The sequence below is a fragment of the Ictalurus furcatus genome, chromosome 20 (genome assembly GCF_023375685.1).
Source record: "Ictalurus furcatus strain D&B chromosome 20, Billie_1.0, whole genome shotgun sequence".
Lineage (NCBI taxonomy): Eukaryota > Metazoa > Chordata > Actinopteri > Siluriformes > Ictaluridae > Ictalurus > Ictalurus furcatus.
This window is the reverse complement of record NC_071274.1, coordinates 20,224,005-20,244,828: the sequence shown is the minus strand read 5'-3', so window position 1 is coordinate 20,244,828 and position 20,824 is coordinate 20,224,005. Positions and strand designations below refer to the sequence as shown.

The following is a 20,824-nucleotide window of genomic DNA, read 5'->3' as shown; positions in this document are numbered from 1 at the left end:
TTGACGTCACGATTTGCATACGTAGCATACACGCCATAAATAAAAGCCGCTCCTCAGGTTTGGAGTCAGGAGCGTGAAACCGTTTCATTCTATTACTTTTTTTTTGTAACGCATCGTCATGACGACCATCTCCTCCACCATCTCGTCCTACCGAAAGCGGTTCGGCCACGACGGCAAGTCCGCGGCCCGCCGCTTCGCGAGCCCGGGTAGCGCGCTCGTGCATTCCAACGCGCCCGCGGCGCTCTACCCGAGCAGCAACTCCCCCGGCGCGTGGAGCGGACCCGCGTCTCCGCCGACTCCGACTATGGACTTCAGCCTGTCCGGTGCTGTGAGCGCGGAGTTTATAACCTCGCGCCCAGGCGAGAAGGCGCGGATGGAGTCGCTTAACGACCGCTTCGTCATCTACATTGAGAAGGTGCGGGTGCTGGAGCAGCGGAACGAGGCACTGCGCGCGGAGCTGGACCGCTGGCGCGGTAAGGGATCCTCGCGCCTCGCTGAGCTGTGCGCGCACGAGGTGACAGAGCTGAGGCGGCACGTGGACAGGCTGACCAATGAGAAAGCGCGAGCCGAGGTGCAGCGGGACAACTTGCTCGTGGACGTGGAGCGGATCCGCGCGAAGTGCGTGCAACTCATTTTTACTTTCAAGTGCTTTCTGTGATTAGCATTTTAATTTGTTTCTACGTCACTAAAATGTAGTCATAGTGGAGGTGATTTACAAAAACAAGCATTTTTAACAACAACACAATAATAATAATAATAATAAGAAGAAGAAGAATTCACTTTTTTTTGCACAATTTATACACTTAACCTGTTATTTTTTAATGACACTTGCTTGAAGTCAGAACATAATGTACCCTTATATATATTATATATAATTATATATAATTATATATAAAAATATATATTATATATATATTATATAACCTTATATATATTATATATATATATATATATAATTCACATAATCACATGTGGAAAAGGTATGTTGAATGTATGTTTTTTTCCCCCCACAAGTCATTAGTTAGGGATAGTCAGTCTTCTTCTTCCTCAACTTCTTCTTCATTGTTGTCATCTTCATCATCATCATTGTTATTATTATTATTATTATTATTATTATTATTAAATCTTACATTTTGTTTTCCACTTAAACCGCTACATCAGAAAGAATGCCTGCTCCTGCATGTCATGTCTTTTCTCCTGTTTGTATTATTATTATTTTTTATTGTTTCAGGTTGCAGGAGGAGATTTTCAAAAGAGAGGGAGCTGAGAAGAGCACGCAGAGCTTCAGACAGGTATAGTCCTGACAAGATTGACAAAAATGCTTGACAAAACATATTCTACAAGTTAAAGATGGTAAACATGAAGTTGGCATTGAGGAGCCGTTCTATTCTTTCTTACGTATAAGGTTTAATGTAGAACGCTTACCCCAGAGCTTTGTCTAGAAGAAAGGTCTTTACTGCTCAGCTGTTTCTGTGAGAAAGGGCAGTTGGGGTTATGAGGAGTGGGTGTGTGTGTGTGTGTGTGTGTGTGGGGGGGGGGGGGGGGTTGTGGGGGGGTTGGTTAATGTTAGGATAATCCATTGGTTTAAAAATATAACATATGAGTAAATAATGATTTATTTTCCTAAAATATCTTATATCCTAAAAATGGATTCCAATATTGTATGGTATATATATATATATATATATATATATATATATATATATATATATATATATATATATATATATATATATACACACACACACACACACACACACCTACTGTAATTTTCTAGTTAAAATACAATCACACTAAAATGGGTGTTATTATTTTACAATTTTAAAACATTGATTTAGACCCACTGTCATTTTCTAGTAAAAATATAATCCAAGCATTTTTTTTAATGTATTTAGACCCACTGTCATTTTTCTTTTTTTTTTTTTTTAGTAAAAATATAATCATGCTAGATTGGATTTAAGTATTTCAGTATTTTTATGGATTTATGTTCCCTGTCATTTCTTTTCATTAAATTACAATTATACAAAATATTTTCTTTTCTCAATACAAGATTTAATGTGTTAAGCTGATGAACATGTTCAGGTCAAAGTGTTAAAGTACTGAACAGTCAGGAATGTTAATATGAGCACTACAGGCCTGGTCTAGTAAATAGAAAATAGCAGTCCGAGTCTGTTGAACTCCTGCAGCTGTATATCTGCTGACTTACTCCAGATGCTTAAGTGTCAAATATCACATTGTCAGGAAATGTAGTAACTATGTTTATATGGGATAAAAACAAGACAAAAACAAAAACAAACCTTGGAATAAAATAACCACAATAACGTGTGTTCATAACACACACATCGTCTGTCATTGGATACTCTGAGAACAGGTCGTCAGGCAGTTTTCTGCAGCCGTAAGTGGAATGATGAGGTGAGACAAGATGTGTGGAACTCATACAGGTCTCTGTGATGATACAAACTCAGATAAGAGAAGAAAACACCATCGTGTTAATTTACCCTTTCACTTCATGTTGCACGCACTGATGAGCAACAAACATGTTCCGATAGAACTGTACTTCATTACTGTAGTTAAGTACTGTTGTAAGAGATTTATACTTTACTCAAGTATTACTGAAACGAAATACTCTGAGTGTTCTTACTCAAGTCAATTTACACGAGAAAAGAACCACACTTTTTACTTGTAACATGTCATTTTGACCTTGTGACAAATTTCCAGTGTAAGAATATATGCATATATATATATATATATATATATATATATATATATATATATATATATATAATACATCTGCATGAGTGTGTGTGTATATGTATATATTGCAGGATGTGGACAATGCCGCTCTTGTTCGAGTGAACCTGGAGAGGAAAGTGGAATCGCTTCAAGAAGAAATTATGTTCCTCAAGAAGCTTCATGAAGCGGTATGAGAGTTTGTTACTGTATCCCCTGTTACTATTACTACGTCCTCTACTACAGGTACTGCTTCCTAATTTTCTCTTCATCTCACTCTTGTTTCTCTCCGTCTACGGCTCTCTTCCTCTCCCTCGATTACATTTTCATCTGGTTCCCTTTCGCCCTCTGTTTTCCCCTTTGTTCTCATCTCTCTCTCCTTCTTTCACCCCTCTCTCCCTCTGTTTGATCACACGCTTCATCTCATGCTGTCCTTTTCTGCCTTTCTCTCCGTCTTTGGCCGTCTTTATCGCTCTCCGTCATCTCTCTCCCTCTGTTTTCATGTCTTCATCCCTCTCTCTGTCCCTTTTTCTTCTTCTCACTGTGCAGGAGCTGAGAGAGTTACAAGCTCAGACCCAGCAGCAGCAGGTGTGTGTGGATTTGGACGTGGCTCAGCCTGATCTGACCTCCGCCCTCAGGGAAATCCGGGTGCAGTATGACAATCTGGCCTCCAAGAACACGCACCTGTCGGAGGAGTGGTACAACTCCAAGGTGCTGATCAGGCAACGTGTTTTCTGGTTCTCGTTTTGTAACCTCTGCACTGATCTCGCCATCATGGTGGAATTTATTGCTTTTATTGCATTTATTTTGGAATCCCCCCCCCCCCCAACCCCACCCCCACCCCCTGGTCTCTGTCTTATTCTCTCACGCTCTCATTAGCTTTACTCGGCAAACTGCCGATTTAAAGAGAAAAAATAAATAAATAAATCACATTTCTATTTCTACAGGTTTCCACTCATTAGAATTGTAGCTGATCAGCCAAGACGGTGAATAATAACTTTACAGAGACCTTTCGATTTCATTCGATCTATCGCCTGCTTTCTTTATCGTCGTCTGATCAGCTACATTTGTCGTAAGCGGGAAATGATAGAAATGGAAATTGAATTTTCAGATTTTTTATTATTGTTGGATAATCCCTTTAAATCAGCAGTTTGCTACCTGGATTAAAGCGGCTAAGAGCGTGAGAGAATAAAATCCCATTTCATCTCAGTGAAGGTACAGTACTGTACCTGGATCTCAGCTGGGGTTTTTCTTTTTCTTTTTTGTCTGACCCCCCCCCCCACCTTTGCTCCTTTCCTATCAGCCCTATTTGTCCTGGCTTAAGTCTCTCCATATTGTGGATGTGGATTTGCAGTTCGCCGAGCTCACCGAAGCCGCAAACAGAAATAAAGAAACCCTGCGAGCAGCCAGGCGGGAGGCCAGCGAGTGCCAGAGCCAGGTGCGGGCTCTTACCTGTGACGTGGACACCCTCAAGGAGACAGTAAGTGAAGGGCATATTATAATGTATGAACACACGGGGTTCCATTTAAACATAATGGGATTGTCCTTTTGTCGTTTTTTCAAAACAAGGCCGTTATACTTTTTTTTTTTTTTTTGACAGAGGGATATTTAGATTTTTCTAAATTAGATTTATATAAGTTCTATAAAAAGTACTTTTTAAAAAAAAAAAAAAATCTATTTCTATATATTTTAAAAGAAATTATTAGCTAATTGAAATCTCTTGGTGCCCAAACATTTGCTCAATATTGAACAATCATTGTTATATTTCATACATCTTTTTTTTTCTTAAATAAACCTTCTTCTGTACAATATTGTCAACAGATACAAATTAGAGGGTCATAAGGATTTTTTCCACATAATTATTTTTCCACATCTAAGGTATGTGGTATTTAAAATGTTAGATGCTGTTTATTTTTACACATGATTATTATTCGACGTTAATTTTTTTTTTACATGTAGGATTCATTTTGCAGGTTATTTATTTTCCACCTGATTATTATTTTTTTTTTTCATGTTTATTTACATGTTGGACGTGTGGTTTTATTGTTCACATGCTGTTTGTTTTTCCACTGGATTTTTTTTTCCATGTCGGTTTTTAACACGTAGGGCGTGTGGTTTCATTTTTCAGATGTTTTTTCTTTTTTTTCCCACATGAATAATATTTTTTTCCGATTTTTTTTTCCACGTGTAGGTCACATGGTTTTATTTTCCAGATGTGGTTATTTTTCACGATTAACGATGTGCACTTTCAGGCTATAAGCCGCTGAAATACATCTTGTATATATGAATATGAATATGAATATGAAGTTTCTATAAGGGGTGAATTTAAATGGAAAGTAAATTCAACTCATCATAAATAATGTCAGCTTGACTGTAAATAGGTTCTGTGAGCGAAACAAATTCACACCCTTCTAAAGGAAATATAATGCGACATATCTACCTCTTTGATTCTCAGACTGTCAGTGTTACATGATGTCTTGTGTGTGTGTGTGTGTGTGTGTGTGTGTGTAGAACGAGGCTCTGGAGCGACAGATGAGACAGATGGAGGAGAACTTTGCTCTGGAGTCCTCTGGTTATCAGGACACCATCAGCCGTCTGGAGGAGAACATCCTCAACCTGAAGGACGAGATAGCTCGACACCTGAACGAGTACCAGGACCTGCTCAACATCAAGATGGCGCTGGACATCGAGATCGCCACCTACAGGAAGCTTCTGGAAGGCGAGCAGAACTGGTAAGACACAAAACTCACATCTTTTACACTTTTAACTTTTTTCTACCTCAACAAAAATGAAAAAATAAAATAAAAAATGTGTCAACATCCTAGAAATGTCAACGACCGAGAAATGTGCGATATGAAATAATGATTTATTATTCACATTAATAATCTCAAAATTAAAAAGCCTCGTCTTATTTTATTTATTTATTTATTTATTTTTTAACCCGTATATAGTCCTGATTTTCGGATCTCAGCCCCTTTGCCAAACTTCTCAACCCTCAGTCTGAGAGGTGAGCCTGTTTCAGTCCTGCTGTCTCGCTGATCATTTTCTCACTTCCTCTCGGTCCGTAGTCTCTCTCCATCTTTGTATTAGTTTCTCCTTCTGTCCATTGTTCCTTTTCTGTTCTTCTGTATTTCTAGCAGACTTGTACAATATCTGTATATAAGATAAGTATATAAGTGACATATATAAGCGTAATTATCATTATTATCCATTTTGGATCTATCACAGACCCTGTGCTGGAGTCCAGAACCACCACGAAGACCACTGAGACCAGAGATGGAGAGGTACTGTTTAAAGCCCTAATTCTGAGCAGTCCCAGAGCAGGTGTTAATCAGACATTAAGAATTTTTCAAAAAATACCCCAAAACAGACATAACCCTTTTGGGGTAATTTCTCAATTCTGTATGCCTTTCTTTCGAAAGAAGGCTTTCGAAGAGCTCAGGTCACATGATGAAGCTTTTAGATAATGTAATGAAACACTCGGGAGTGCGCTGTTATAGATTTTTAATTTCTAATTCATTAAAGAACCACGTGGTGCTTTTTTAGAATCCGTTTATAGTTACATTTAAGCTTATGGAACGTCCACAAAAACCAGGTAGAAGCCGGGAAGCGTGAAATCTTCGATCTGAAGACCGTTACAAAGCTCTGACACTGGAGACGCCTTCAAAAAAAAAAAAGTTAAATAAACATCTCTTTGCAGTGAACGTCACCATAACGACAATCCCACATGTGTTTTTAAAATCTGTTTATCCACCATGCATTTCGCTACTGGCCAATCAGAGTCGAGAACTCAACAGCGCTGAGGTATAAATGCCAGTAGCTACCGTGTGTCCGTACTCCTCGTAACCTTCTGTGTCACACTTGCTTCCTTACAGGTGATTATCGATTCTACCCAGAAACACGAAGACCCGGAGTGACCAGCCTCGTCCCTGCTTCGATTCACACCTCGCCTAAACACAGCAACACACAACAGCGTCATCCGTCCCCGCGAGGCGTACAGACCGCTAATAACCGCCGTCCCTCACCTACGATTTTCCAGTGCTTTTTCCACGGAGGAGCTGACGGAGATCTTTCTCTAGATATTAATGTTACAGTAATCCCGTCTGATGAATTAGAAATAGCAAAATCTTTCATTTCACATTTAGGTTGAACCATTCGGAAGATTATATTACCTTCCTAACTATATTATAATAATATAATAATGATAATATTATAGTAGTGTTAGTTGAATTATTGCATGTGGTTTTTCATGTAAGGGGTTTGTAGATGAGATCCAAACACAGAGAAAAGGATTATTATAATGTATTTATTTTAAATGAATTGTTAAGAGTAATTAGAGTAGACAAGTACTGGGGAAATGTTTCAAATATGGGTTACAAAAAAATCATCATAATAAAACAGAATATAAGATACGTGAAGATGAGTATAACGGTGTTATTGTTATGCTACCTGCTTGTGTGAGTCACTTGATGGGACTGAATACTTGCACCAGTGAAGTTTTTAGAGCTCTTAGAGACTACATATTTTATTCTTTGGTAATTGGCTAATCTTCTACGTGCGTGTGTGTGTGTATGTGTGTGTGTGTGTGTGTGTGTGTTTGTGTGTGTGTGTGAGAGAGAGAGAGAGAGAGAGAGAGAGAAGAAAGAAAAGAAAGAAAGGAAAGAAAAGAAAGAAAGGAAAGACAAGAAAGAAAGAAAAGAAATAAAGAAAAGAAAGAAAGAAAGAAAGGAATGAGACAAAAAAGAAAGGAAAGAAAGAAAGAAAAAAGAAAGAAAGGAAAGAGACAAGAAAGAAAGGAATGCTGGAAAGAAAGGAAAGAAAAAGAAAGGAAAGAAAGAAAAGAAACAAAGGAAAGAAAAGAAAGAAAGGAAAGACAAGAAAGAAAGAAAAGAAATAAAGAAAAGAAAGAAAGAAAGAAAGAAAGAAAGGAATGAGACAAAAAAGAAAGGAAAGAAAGAAAGAAAAAAGAAAGAAAGGAAAGAGACAAGAAAGAAAGGAATGCTGGAAAGAAAGGAAAGAAAATAAATAAAAAAAAGAAAGACAAGAAAGAAAGAAAGCAAGAAAGAGAGAAAGAAAAAAAAGACAAGAAAGAAAAGAATGTAAAGAAAGAAAGACAAGAAAGAAAAGAATGTAAGGAAAGAAAGACTAGAAAGAAAGACAATAAAGAAAGAAAGAAAAGAAAGAAAAAAGAAAAACAAGAAAGGAAAGAAAACAATTTATGAATTTATGAATCATTTATTAAAAAAAAAAAAAGATATATTTTCTGCTACATGTACACATTTAGCAATATATGCTTCGGCTGGAAATTTTATTTCATTATTTTCAGCCTGCTATGGCTTGAACATCATTTCTGTAATGTGACTCTGATTTGTATAAGCTGCAAAATAAATAAATAAATAAATAAATAAATAAATAAATAAATAAATAAATAAATAAAATGATGTCTCACTGAACTGGAGTGAAATGTTATCAGAGCGGAAGAAAAGATAAACGTGCTAACAAATCTTTATTCTAAAACATCTTTCTGACTTTTCGTCCCTGAATGAATTCAGTACCACCAGCAGGAAGATTTTTATTTATTTATTTATTTATCTATCTATCTATCTATCTATCTATTCACAACAGCACCTGGGAACCTGAGAAGACTGAAGATTTATTTGTTTGTCTTCGAGCCCGAGCGGGTCCCGACCCAGATTTCGGGGATGGTGATTAGCATGATGATTAGCATGTATGTTTGGCACTGTTTTGTTTGTACCCTGGACCTGAGAATTCCCCCAGACACCATAGAAGTTCCCACCGGTTTACACTCGAGTACAACATGCACTCACATGTTTGGTGTCATTAAGCAGAGTGAAATAACTAATGTAAACCTATAAATACTCCACATGGAGACTTTTACACACATATAAATAATAAGTAAGTAAGTAAGTAAGTAAATAAATAAATGCATGCGAGAATGCGAGAACAGGCCACAACACGATTGACAGATTCGACTCCAATTATATCACGTAGTAAACATGTTCTATTAAATATAACACACAGATAAAGGTTCTAGTACCAGCAGAACCCTTTTTGGTTCCATACTAAACCAGAAAAGTGCATATAGTAGGCCTACGTTTAGATAAAGTCAGTTTTAATAGACATAGTTTCTTAATTTTCTTGTTATTTAAAAAATGTTTGATATCCCGTTCATGATAGTATGTAAGGAATAAAACACTACGTGGCATACTGTTTCCTCCCCCAGTCCAAAGACATGTGCTGTAGGCTGATTGGCATTTACAAATTGTGTGTGAATGTGTGTGAGATTGTGCCCTGTGATGGGTTGGCACCCCGTCCAGAGTGTCCCATGCCTTGTGCCCCAAGTTCCCTGGGATAGTCTCCAGGCTCCCCACAACCCTGTGTAGGATAAGCGGTATGGAACATGGATGAATGGATGGATGGATGGATGGATGGATGGAAGTTGCAACCTGTTATGTTACTAAGAAAGTGCAAAGTCCAGAAAGCATGTTGTGACAGTACTAAACCTGGAGACTCCTTCCATAAAAAGTGTTACTTATAGAAAAACTCACCATTTGAATGTTTATGCATTTTTATTAGTTAAAAATATCAACATATTTTTGAATGCATTTGTTATTAGACTTCGATTATGTGGCGAAACGATGACGTATTAGACCTAGCGTAATCATATAAACCTATTATTTGAATTACAGCCGGGAACACTGTCAGAGCTGCTGTTATAGGAAATAAATCAACACCTTCTGACCAATCAGATTCGAGAATTCAACAGCGCTGGCACACCTAAAGCATCTGGTAGGCTATAACCGAGATAAAGATGCATTCTCTAAGCTGCCAGGAACACCATGGAAGGTCTCTTTATAACCTTTACACTCAAGAATGCTTTTTTTTTTCGGTCTAAGATTGTACATCCATCCATCTATACCACTTATCCTTCTTCAGGGTCATGGGGGAACCTGGAGCCTATCCCAGGACGCATGGCGTCCTGGACAGGGTGCCAATCCATCGCAGGGCACAATCACATACACATTCACACACTTTAGACATGCCAATCAGCCTACCATGCATGTCTTTGGACTGGGGGAGGAAACCGGAGTACCTGGAGGAAACCCCCGCAGCAAACTCCGCACACACAGGGCCACGGTGGGAATCGAACCGCCGACCCTGGAGGTGTGAGGTGAACGTGCGAACCACTAAGCCACCGTGCGCTAAGATTGTACATTAGTGATGACTTTGTAGAGTGTTGTTGAGTTAATTAACACATCATTATCTCCTGTGATTTATTAAGTAACCATTAATTGATGCACACTTGGAACGGAAGTTAAAAAAAAAAGAAAAGAAAAGAAAAGAAAAGAAAAGACCCTTAGGGACTTTTGTTTGTATGAATCACCACAAGCGGGATTCTCGTGCTCACCATCACGTCACGCGCTAGGCTACACAACACGGGAGAAGTTCGCTCCTGAACGCTGCATCAGTGCATCAATCCATCTCGCGCGCGCGCACACACACACACACACACACAGAAATGAAGGAGGAAACAAGCGGCATTTTCTCGAAATGATTTACAGTGTAAAATAAAAGGAAGTTATCATCCATCATCAGTACCTGAATCAGAATGCAGCAGGTTTAAGTAGCAGGCGTTAGTGTTTTTACTCGCGCGCGGTGATGGGCTCGGTCACATCGGCTCTGACCAGAACCCGCAACACTCTGGTGAAGGTGGGATCGGAGCCGCAGCGCGAGGCGCACCCGGAACCAGACCCGGACCCGGGCGCGGACGGAGATTTGGGTCACGCGCAGCGCACGAGCGTCCGCGGAGTTTTCCCGGGCCGGCGCAGGAACAAGGCGCGCGCCAAGACGTCAGCACCCGAGGTGCCGCACGCGCAGGACGTAGGCACCGAGGCGCAAACGCAGAGCACCACAGAAGACGGTGAGTGCTCTCTCTCTCTCTCTCTCTCTCACACACCCACACACCCACACACACTATCTATAAGTTACAGTTCAATTGATATTTATATATATATATATATATATATATATATATATATATATATATATATATATATATATAAACATTTTTATTTATTTTAAGCTAAAAAAGATACAAAAAAAAAAACACATCAGGGTGTGTGTGCAGGCTATACATCATATTTTTCGCAATTTCTTTCTACATAATAACTACAAAAATGTGTACTAAACAGAACTTTAGGCTTGGCTGCTAATAAAGCTGGGCGATATAATAATATCACAGTATGGCATAAATGTCTGAGATATCATGGATACTGTGAGATCTTTTTATTTATTTATTTATTTATTTATTTTTAGAATTTTTTACAAATTATTTTTTTATTTCAATAAATGTCATTACAAACTGACTAGAATCCGCCGATACAGTAATAAGATTTTGATGCTTAATCTTTAAAAATCCTAAAACGTTAAAAATGTTTACTGATTTGTATTTTTCACAATGATGCATGTATGTATTTGTTTGTTCTTGTTTTTGTTTTTAATCAATAATAACTGAATCGTACAGAAACGATAATACCTGTAATAATAAGTAATAACGTATTAATTGATGATCCATTAACAAGGAGTTTTACAGACATTGAATATATGAGCAAACCTTTTAAAAAATAAAATAAAAGACGCAACATGAGCGTTTCTTGATGAGTTTTTGAGCAAACCTATGCGTGATTGTGTGGAAAACGGCTTTGAGAATCCTGATGTGATATTTTTGTCCCAGCCCTCGAGTGTATAAATGTTGTACCTTTACTAGGCCTGTGCATCTTTAACCTTCAAAGCAGAACCTTCACTCTAAACACTAATTACGGTCCATTTGTAAAACATTTATAAAACAAAACGTATTGTTCATGTGAACAATACGGAAAATACAAAAAGATAACGAACGGTAGCACCCTAGCGACAAGATGGTACAGTTTATTACTTCGTAGTAGTTTTTCTACGAAGGCCAAATGAAAGTTCACAACACGTTATAAAATATTAATAAAGCATCGTTTAAATTCCAGAGAAAAAAATGCGTTATACGTTATCGCATCCTTCATTCGACATTATGAATTGTTAACATAATGCATCAGTAGTGTTTGTAACACATTCTTACATTATACATTATTACACCTTAGAAATGCACAGTCATTATAGTGTAGGGAATTCCTTTTTTTATCATTCGGTGTCATTTAAAGTGCCATTTTTAAAGGGCTTGGGTCAATTGTTAGAAATATAAGATTGATGTAAATGTTTAAACGATGATAAAATATACAGGAGCGGTCTCCGAGAGATTAAAACGGAACGTAATAAATGGTGCTTGAAGTCTTTCATTGACGTTTGTGACGTGTTATGTACTGTACTGTAAGGGTGGACTATATGAGAAAAAAATCACAATACCTGGAGACATTTCTACATGATACATGACATGCATCACGGTATATAGGACGGCAAAAGTAAAAGAAACAATAATAATAATAATAAAAAGAAATAAGTAGTTTCTTTGGCATTTTAATTTTTTATTATTATATATATATATATATATATATCAAATTAGCTACTTCCAATCCAATTACTAATTTCTTGGTTAAAGAGGTTAATGTTAAAAATGTAATAATATAATATACATTTTTAATATAATATCATCATATTGCCCAGCTCTGGTGCTATTGCTACACGACATGCCTTATATTAACAGTTCACAATGCGTAATATAACTGCACTGATATAACGTGCAATGCATTTTCATTAATAAGTCTAACAATATGTAATGGAGGATAAATGTATTATAATGGCTTTCATACAAAGTGTTACTGATAATCCTTTACATTTGTGTCTGGTTATCCTTTACGATGTCTCTGCAGAGGATACTCTGTGTAGTAGCAACCATCATGTCAGCACAAGAGAGGGGGGGAAAAAAACGCTTCACAGGATCTCATTGTGGAACAATAAATAGGAAACGGATCGGGAAAAAAGGGACACGTCGCTTTGAAGGCTGATTCTGCGCACGCGTGCTGCGCGTCTCTAAAGTTGCAGAGAAAAAGCTCTTTGATGTTAGAATAACAGCGCGCTGATCACAGCAACATCAGCCTCTGTACACGAGCCTGTATCAAAGACGCATCGGACACAGGAAGTGGACTAACTTCCAACCCGTTAAGCCGCCTGTGTGATTACAGCAGTGTTTTACGATTATTCCTCGATTATTGCGCTGTAAGAGAAATGCTGACTGAATTCTTTGACACACTGCGATAACGATGAAGATCCTCTACCGATAGACCCGCGATTAAAGGAAACGACCTCGTTCTGCTTACGTCATCAGCGAGAGCGAGAAGGAAACGAGCTCGCATAAACGAACCGTTTTCGGCGTGAGCTTGAGGTAATGAGAATACGTTGAAAGAAAAAAAAAGAAAAGAAACCTTGGATCAACGTACAAAAGAGTAAATGTGTATCTATTTGTATCTATCAATTCCACTGTTAAACTCAGGTTTATGAAATAATTGCAGCTGAAGATTGGTAGTTCACGTTTTTTCCGTTCATTTCACACCTCGTCCTGCTCTCTGGGAGTCTAGTTTCAACTGTTTTGCACTCTTTCCATCCGCTCTCCTCTCACTTACACTTCCCTCCCTGCGCGCTCTCTAAAGGAAGTGCAGCCCCATGAGGGGGGATGAAAATATCGCCTCCCGAGACCCCTTGTTCTGCTGTTACCATGGCCATGGGCCGGTGACGACCCCTGCTGGGCTTCTCTCGGCTCCTTCACATGCACGCTGTCTCACTTCGACTCTCACCTGCTGCGCCACAGGGACTCGTGGGTAAAGGAGACACTAACCACCGCCAAGTCTTAATGAGTCGGATGTTCTTCCAAAATAATACACGGCGGGTCGTGGTTTTGTTATATCCACCGTAAATCTAGTAAAAACTCATAGTCCAAATCAGTTCCGCAGTCAAACAGGGTTATGGAGATAGTCCAGGGACTCAAAACAGGAAGTAAACATCAGGCTTAGATTGTGAATCTAAGAGAAACAAGTTCTCTCAAACAACTGGAAAATGTACCGCTCAGAATTATTGGCACCCTTCATGAACTCCAGCAAAAATCAATATGTAAAATTCACCAGCACACAAGGAGTGATAATATACATACCAGAATGTACCATGGTTTCATTTGAACGCATAAGGTTTTCTCTGAAACACTGGTTTTAAAATTATTGGCACACATTCACGATATTTAACGTTCATTCAGTCTTCATCAGTAGCCGCTTTAACCTGGTGAGTGTCGTGGTTGATTCAGACCCTGGAATACCAGTCCAATATTCTAATATTTCATATTAACTGATGCTTTAATGGGCTGTACCATGGAGATAAAAAATAACAACGGCACCGAGGTGCTTCCTGGAAAGTCTAAAAAGGTCGGAGACACTTAGAGGATATTAAACTCTCCTCCTTGCAAATCATTTCCTTTATATACGCATTTACTTTTTATTTATGTGGACTGTCCTGTTCAATTCACATGACAGGTATTTAAAGCCAGAGACTGAGATGGCCACTGCAAATTTGATTTGTGTCCCTGAAAAGAAACCATTTCTGTTGTTTTCCACTGGATGGTGTGGCAGGGCTCAAAAACAAAAATCCCCATGATCCTAAACACTGCTGCTTTTTCCACCACTTTGTTTAATTACTTGTGCTAAATTTTGGTTACCCGTCTTGCCCATGTAACATCCGACAGCCACGTTATGTTTTCTTCTGGCTATTTAGCTCAGTCTTACACTTATCAACTCATTATCTCATGAACAAACCCATCACAAGGTTGCGTTAGAGCAGTGTAGTATGGAGATTATTTTGTGATACTGAAAAGCACTATGAGTAAAGCGTAGCGTCCAGTAAAATGTGCCATGTGGCTGAATATATTAGGAGCATTAAGTTTTAATACAGTCTTTCCTTTTTTAAATCTAATCTCATCAATCCTGTCCGAGCCACTGATCAGGGGTGGAAATGAAACTAACTTTGCCCTTTCTGCATCAGATAACTACGCTAGCAGTTGAGCATTCAGGTACCGTAGAAATCAAACCAGGTGGGAGAACAAGAAAGAAGCAAACAGGAAACACTAGGAACAGGAATGAAGTGCAAGGCTAAAACCTTGGCGATATATATATTTTTTTAAAGTCTGTAAGTTGTACAGTTTTAAGTGATGATCATGCATTGAGAACTTGTAACATGTTGATAAGAGATACCGAAAACTAAAACAAACAGGTGATTGGTTTATGACTTTGGAAAATACAACATAGATTTTTTAGCCTTGTCTGCACCATTGTGCTATTTATTTAAGTGTTGTTGTTTTTTTGTTGTGTATTTTTCAGTCTCTTCGCGATTTTGCGATCAGCTCCAGGCTCTCCCATGACCCTGTGTAGGATAAATGTTATTGAAAATGGATGGATGCATGGATAGTTCTGGGGAAAACAGGATCAGGAAGTGATCATGACACTTAGATGCCTGATGTAGATCATTGATTAGTGCTAGCAATAGGTGTGGGACAGTGGTGGCTAAGTCGCTGGGTTACTGATCGGAAGGTCGAGGGTTCAAACCCCAGCAGTGCCAAGCTGATACTGTTGGGCCCTTGAGCAAGGCCCTTAACCCTCTCTGCTCCAGGGGGCTGTATCATGGCTGACATTGCGCTCTGACCCCAACTTCCTGACATGCTGGGGTATGTGAAGAAATGAATTTCACTGTGCTGCAATGTATATGTGACCAATAAAGACTCATTATCATTATGGAAAACAAGACAGAGTCAGGACGTGTTGACGATCACGCGGGCCAGCGCAGGGGTCAACAAGAATGGCACGTCTCCTATAAAGTTCAGCGAAACCCTAAACAGTCTTACTATAATCAAAAAGGAATACTTCGATGTAAAGGTTGTCTTTTCAGTAATTTTGTAAGGGATGTCGTTTTTAATGATGTCAGCATGAATCTGCAAAAATATTGGCACCGCTTGGTATACCACAGTGAAAAAGACATTTTTCAGATGGTGACTGAATCAAGCTGTAACAAATGTTGTAATGAACATATTTTAACGAAAGCCTGGTGTGAGCAGTTCTTTAGGCAGATGAGAACGCAAGAAAGCGATTAGACTCTGAATCGACTCACAGTTGTCATGTAATGGGTTTAGAGACGGATGCAAGTGCAGTTACGATCTTTATCGAAGAGAGGCAGGCAGACAAATCCAATACGATAGGCAAAATACGTGGTCGTAAACAAGCGAGGGGTTATGTGATCGGCAAACATGAACTAATCGAAGATAAGAATAAACGCGAGGAATTAAACCGGATCAAAACCATGAAACAAAAGGCAAGGAGCAAAGGGTTGGTACGGCACACGATGCGCACACGATACTTCGCCCTGAACAAAGACACATGAGGGGTTTAAATACCAAACGGAAGCAAGGGGATAACACAGAACAGCTGAATACAATGATTACACGTAAGGGAAACAACCAATGACAATACAGGGTGGAGACAGGACGTGAACCATAACAGAACAAGTGTGCACCGTTGCTCTTCGGGCTGTTCATGCGCGCTATGCAGCACGAGGGGAAAAATGTGACAGAACCCCCCACAAGGGTGCTCGAAAACATCAAATCACCCCACCCCCCGCCCCCAATTCCCCTCGGCGGTCCAGGCCCTCTGGGCAAAATATTCACACTGCCCCCCAGGTACCAGGGTGGGCATTGTCTAACAAATAGCTGGTTCCTCGAGGAGCCGAGGAGCAGACATGAAGCTGGAGCAGACTCTTCAGGGTCGTTTGGCAGGAACCAGGCTTGGACAGCCGTGTCGTAAGCTTCAGATGGGAGCTTAACTTGGTGGGCTGTCTCATCAACCTGTTTTGAGCATGGAGCGATGGCTACTGCGCCACCAGAGGGGGGAACGTACCTCAAAGCGATGCCTGTGGGGGGAGCTACGTTCACCATGAAGCCAGAGGGCGGAGCGACACTCTCCCCGAGGCCAGAGGGGGGAGCAATGTCCTTCGTGATGGCAGAGCGACGTCGCAGACAGGACGTAAACCATAACAGAACACACGTGTCAAAAGTAAAACCTGATGTTCATGCGCACTGAATGCAAAACGTGACAACAGGAAGTGAATCAAACATGAATCACGTGTTTGTGAGTCGTGTGTTCTGGGTCGAATTATTTATTTAGTTATCTATTTATTGTAGAGCTGAGCCACAAAGTGCAAAGTGTGAACTAAAAAAGAAAATAGGCTCGGGATGTGAATCACACAAGGTTTTAAACTGGCCCTTTATATCATTATTTAATCATTTATTTAGCATTTTGGTTCGTTTAATTAAGTGCGATGCAAAACCGAACCAAATCAAATAATAAAAAGAGACAAAAAGTACGAAAAAGTATTCACACTGATTCTGACTCAACACGCAGTCTAACTGGTGTGAAACTGCCTTCATCTGTTTTTATTTTGAGGACTACAACCAAGTTCATTACAATATATCGCAAGCATATACAAACAGATATAACTGCAGAAGTGTGTGGGATCGGGATTCAAAAAACATTCCCACACACACCTCGAGTGTCAGCTGTCAGAACCACTTCAGGGTACGACCTTAAACGCTTTTATTTAGCCGCTTTTTTTTTTTTTTTTTGCATCATAAGGCATGAAAAATCAGTTACTTTTTTATCTTGCTCATTTGAAAAGGATTTCCTACGAACGCAGACCTCACACTGGGAGTCGAGGACGTCGGAAACGGCCCTCGCAATCAGAGAACTGTTCTAATAATGAAAGGAGTCGAGTGTATACATGGTGTTCAGACAGCGTGTGGGTTTGATCTTGAGTGGAACAGACTCTGTTTCAGTAGGTGTTGTCACATGCCATGATTGCTTGTAGAGTAATTTGCAACGAAATCCGCAGAAGTCAGGTTATATAAAATGTCAAATGAAATCGAACGAAGCGCCTCTGAAATCAAAATGAGTGTTTCGGAGCTTTATATCTAGAAAAGATATTCTCAGTTTCATTCTATAGTTTGACATTGCTGAAAAATGATTCAAAACTTTTGATGAGTCATCCTGTACTAGTCTAGTGTTCATCCAATTCAATTCAATTCAATTCAATTCAATTCAATTCAGAGTACGTGTCCTGCCCCTGGGGGCGTGTCTTGCTCTATAGTGTCAACTCATTAGCAGTAAATGTGGTTCTTTGGTGGGTTTTTGCCTGTGTGCCTTCCCTTATCTAGCCATTGCTTCATTGTGAAGTTTATTCATTTGGAAAAGGGTGGAATTCATGTGCGATGGCGGTTATGTGACATTTCGGGGATTGTCAATGCCGGAATATCGTGACCTGTAACATGCGTTCAGATGCAGGAAGAGTGTGTATACTCGGCCTGTTCTTTATTGACGGTAATCCAAACATCACGGTCATACATAATTCCAGGGTCAAATCACAGGCAAGAAACAAGGCAGGTAAGAATCGGACAACTGAGTTAAACACCGAAATGAAATAAGGAAAACTCAAAAAGAAATAACTAATCAAAGGCTAAACTTAGAACAGGTACATACATGATGGGATAGATAAATGACATGACATGGGCGGAGACAGGACCAGGAAGTAAAACAAAGACATGTCATAATAAGAGCACGGTGCACTGATGGAATTTGTGACAGTTCAGCCTGATTGAGAATGTAAATACATCTTTATAGACTGTAGGGTTCAAGTCATATTTTATCAAGTAGCATAATATTTCAAATTAATTATATTAAAGATTGTAATTATATACACATCTGAGGCATAGAACACGGTGCTGAGTTAAGGTTTGACCTAAGGATGTATAACAACCTAGAAGAAAGTATACACAAATAATGACTGTTCTCATGGGCGTAACCACGCATTCTTTGGGGACGTCGTGGCCCCCCCAATGTTGAGGAAATACCAATCTGTCCCCCCCAATATACAGTACAAAATATTTTCTATATGTCCTATATTCTATATTTCTATATGTGTGCCCCCCTGCCATTGTACACTTGGTTGCGCCCATACTCAACACAAGTTCGTTGATATATTTTAGCAGCTCAGTCTGTAAGAAATGGAGACAGCAGCCAAGCGTAGAAAAGTGCAGCAGAACATACGAGCTTTTTTTCAGACAGTAAGTAACTAGATACCTATATAGTAGGTAACCTTAGCTTAGTATAGAAGGCATCATACCATGGCTTGGTTTGTTCTTAAGAACGTCAATTAACTTTTGATATTTGCACACCCACGAAGTAGGCTAGGCTAACGTCAGTTCCAGTTTTTGACCATTAACGTTACGTTCACTTGCATATCCTCCCGCCGAGTTCGTTGGACCCCCCCCACTGTCCATACCATGGTTACGCCCTTGACTGTTCTTTAGCTATACACCACTGACCTCGGCTAAATCATGTATGGCATGATCCCAAGAAACGCGCACCGTCTTGTCATCTAGGATCCCGTCCTTGTTAAAGTGGACAGGCGAGAGTGAAGCAGGTGAAAAATCCTCCACGGTTGAAAAACGACTCTCACTAAAAACTCTTCCATAGCGAGCTAGTTCACTAAGCTACTATGAAGTTTGTTTACATTTAGCAGGGGTGTGGCATGGCGTATCTTGAATTCTATTGGCTGTTATGTAAAGCAGTCATTCACTTTAGCACCCTGTCAGGAAATACGTCATCATATGGAATCAAATCATGGCTCTCAAACAATTTCTTTGGGTCTTTAACCCTTTACTGCACGGTGTTGCCATACGGCAACAATTAATTCAACTCCAATTTTTTGATTTTTGACTCCAGTATGTTTTTGGCAATAATGCAAAACTACTATTTTCCCATGTAACTGTAAACATAACATAACTTCGACCTAACAAATAAGTTTCCATCAATCCACATACCTTTCACAACTGTAATTCCTTTCAAGAAGATATAACCTTTACATGTTTACTAGGTGGCAAAAACTCAGCAATTCATAGTCTGGAAAATGCGGTAATTAGAAATTTAATCTCATATATTTTGTTATTTTTAACTATATGATACTTTCCACCATTGCACATTGTTGCCATACGGCAACAATTTACTAACTACCAACTTAAAAATTGTTTTCCAAATTTTTTTTATATATGTATTACTTCAACTAATTCAAGTAATAACATTTTTTTTTTAATGTAAATGTAATAATTCATGCAGTAGAGGATTAAGGAAAACCTTTCTGAATTTGAGGTTAGGTGGACATTTTGTTTGATTTAAAATGGGACCCAAGCAACAGCTATTTCACCTTGACACCTCACAGTGCCTATGACTTTGTCTTTTCTAACCTCAGACAACCTTCTTAAGTGGAAGCAATCGAGACGCCACTGACTCATTGGAAAGCTATTGTATTTCCTGTACGCTGGAAACATCTCTAACATTAACATAAAATGTCCCTCTAATGAGGCCATATGTAGGGAATACATGATCTCCCTGGCCGCTCGCACTGCCTTAATTACTTTGCCGTGTCTCCACGGAAACCGCTGGAAGGAACAGGCGTAGCCGGGGACGCTTTCCTGATTTCCACTTGCACCTCAGTCGGAGGAGACTCTAATGAGCTTGTGTATCCTCCAGTGTTTGCCATCAGAGTCAACAAAGTGACACATGGTTTTTATTCCTCCAGCAGCCTGAGAGGGCACACAGAGGAGGAGACAGGCGTGGGTTAAAGGGGATTCCAAGGTGCGTCACGGTCTGAAACAGATTTTTAATGAGTTATCTTAGACCGCTCTAGTAATGCATGGTGGAATGATTTGCAATCTCGTGAAGAAAATCGTTGTCCGTGCGGTTTGTGCTCTCATCGTTTGAGATGTGTTACGATCCAAAACAAGTGGCTTATAGATGTACAAGTTCAGATGCTGCTTAAATATGTGTTCAACTCATGTTGGCCAATCAGGAAGTAGCTTTTGGGTTTATGCTTTGCAAATACAGCTGCTTATCATATTGTATGGAATGGATAACATGTAAAGAACAACACACTTGGGGGTGTGCTGTTATACAGTAGGAAAGTAACCAACAGTAGAGTGATGCCCAATGTGAGGCATTACTATTACCAC

The 20,824-nt window shown here is 39.4% G+C and overlaps 1 protein-coding gene across 3 annotated transcripts; it reads left to right on the top strand.

Moving 5' to 3' along the window:
* Positions 1-6,828, top strand: viml (vimentin like). Of its 3 annotated transcripts, none has more exons than XM_053651969.1 (9): positions 3-618; positions 1,232-1,292; positions 2,826-2,921; positions 3,280-3,441; positions 4,034-4,210; positions 5,242-5,462; positions 5,682-5,737; positions 5,959-6,014; positions 6,606-6,828. In XM_053651969.1, exons 1-9 carry the CDS (start codon positions 119-121, stop codon positions 6,645-6,647), a joined length of 1,371 nt encoding a protein of 456 aa, XP_053507944.1. In that variant the 5' UTR covers positions 3-118; the 3' UTR covers positions 6,648-6,828. The 3 variants fall into 3 exon arrangements, 2 of the variants coding, with proteins under 2 accessions (XP_053507944.1, XP_053507945.1); XM_053651970.1 differs by having other exon boundaries at positions 6-618; positions 4,085-4,210; XR_008388755.1 differs by lacking the exon at positions 5,682-5,737 and having other exon boundaries at positions 1-618; positions 6,606-6,635.
* Positions 6,829-20,824: the final 13,996 nt, after the last annotated feature.

Coding starts and splice junctions, on each gene's coding strand:
- viml (XM_053651969.1), top strand. CDS start 119: ATGACGACCATCTCCTCCACCATCTCGTCCTACCGAAAGCGGTTCGGC. Junction 1,293..2,825: donor GCACGCAGAGCTTCAGACAG/GTATAGTCCTGA, acceptor TATATATTGCAG/GATGTGGACAATGCCGCTCT. Junction 2,922..3,279: donor TCAAGAAGCTTCATGAAGCG/GTATGAGAGTTT, acceptor CTCACTGTGCAG/GAGCTGAGAGAGTTACAAGC.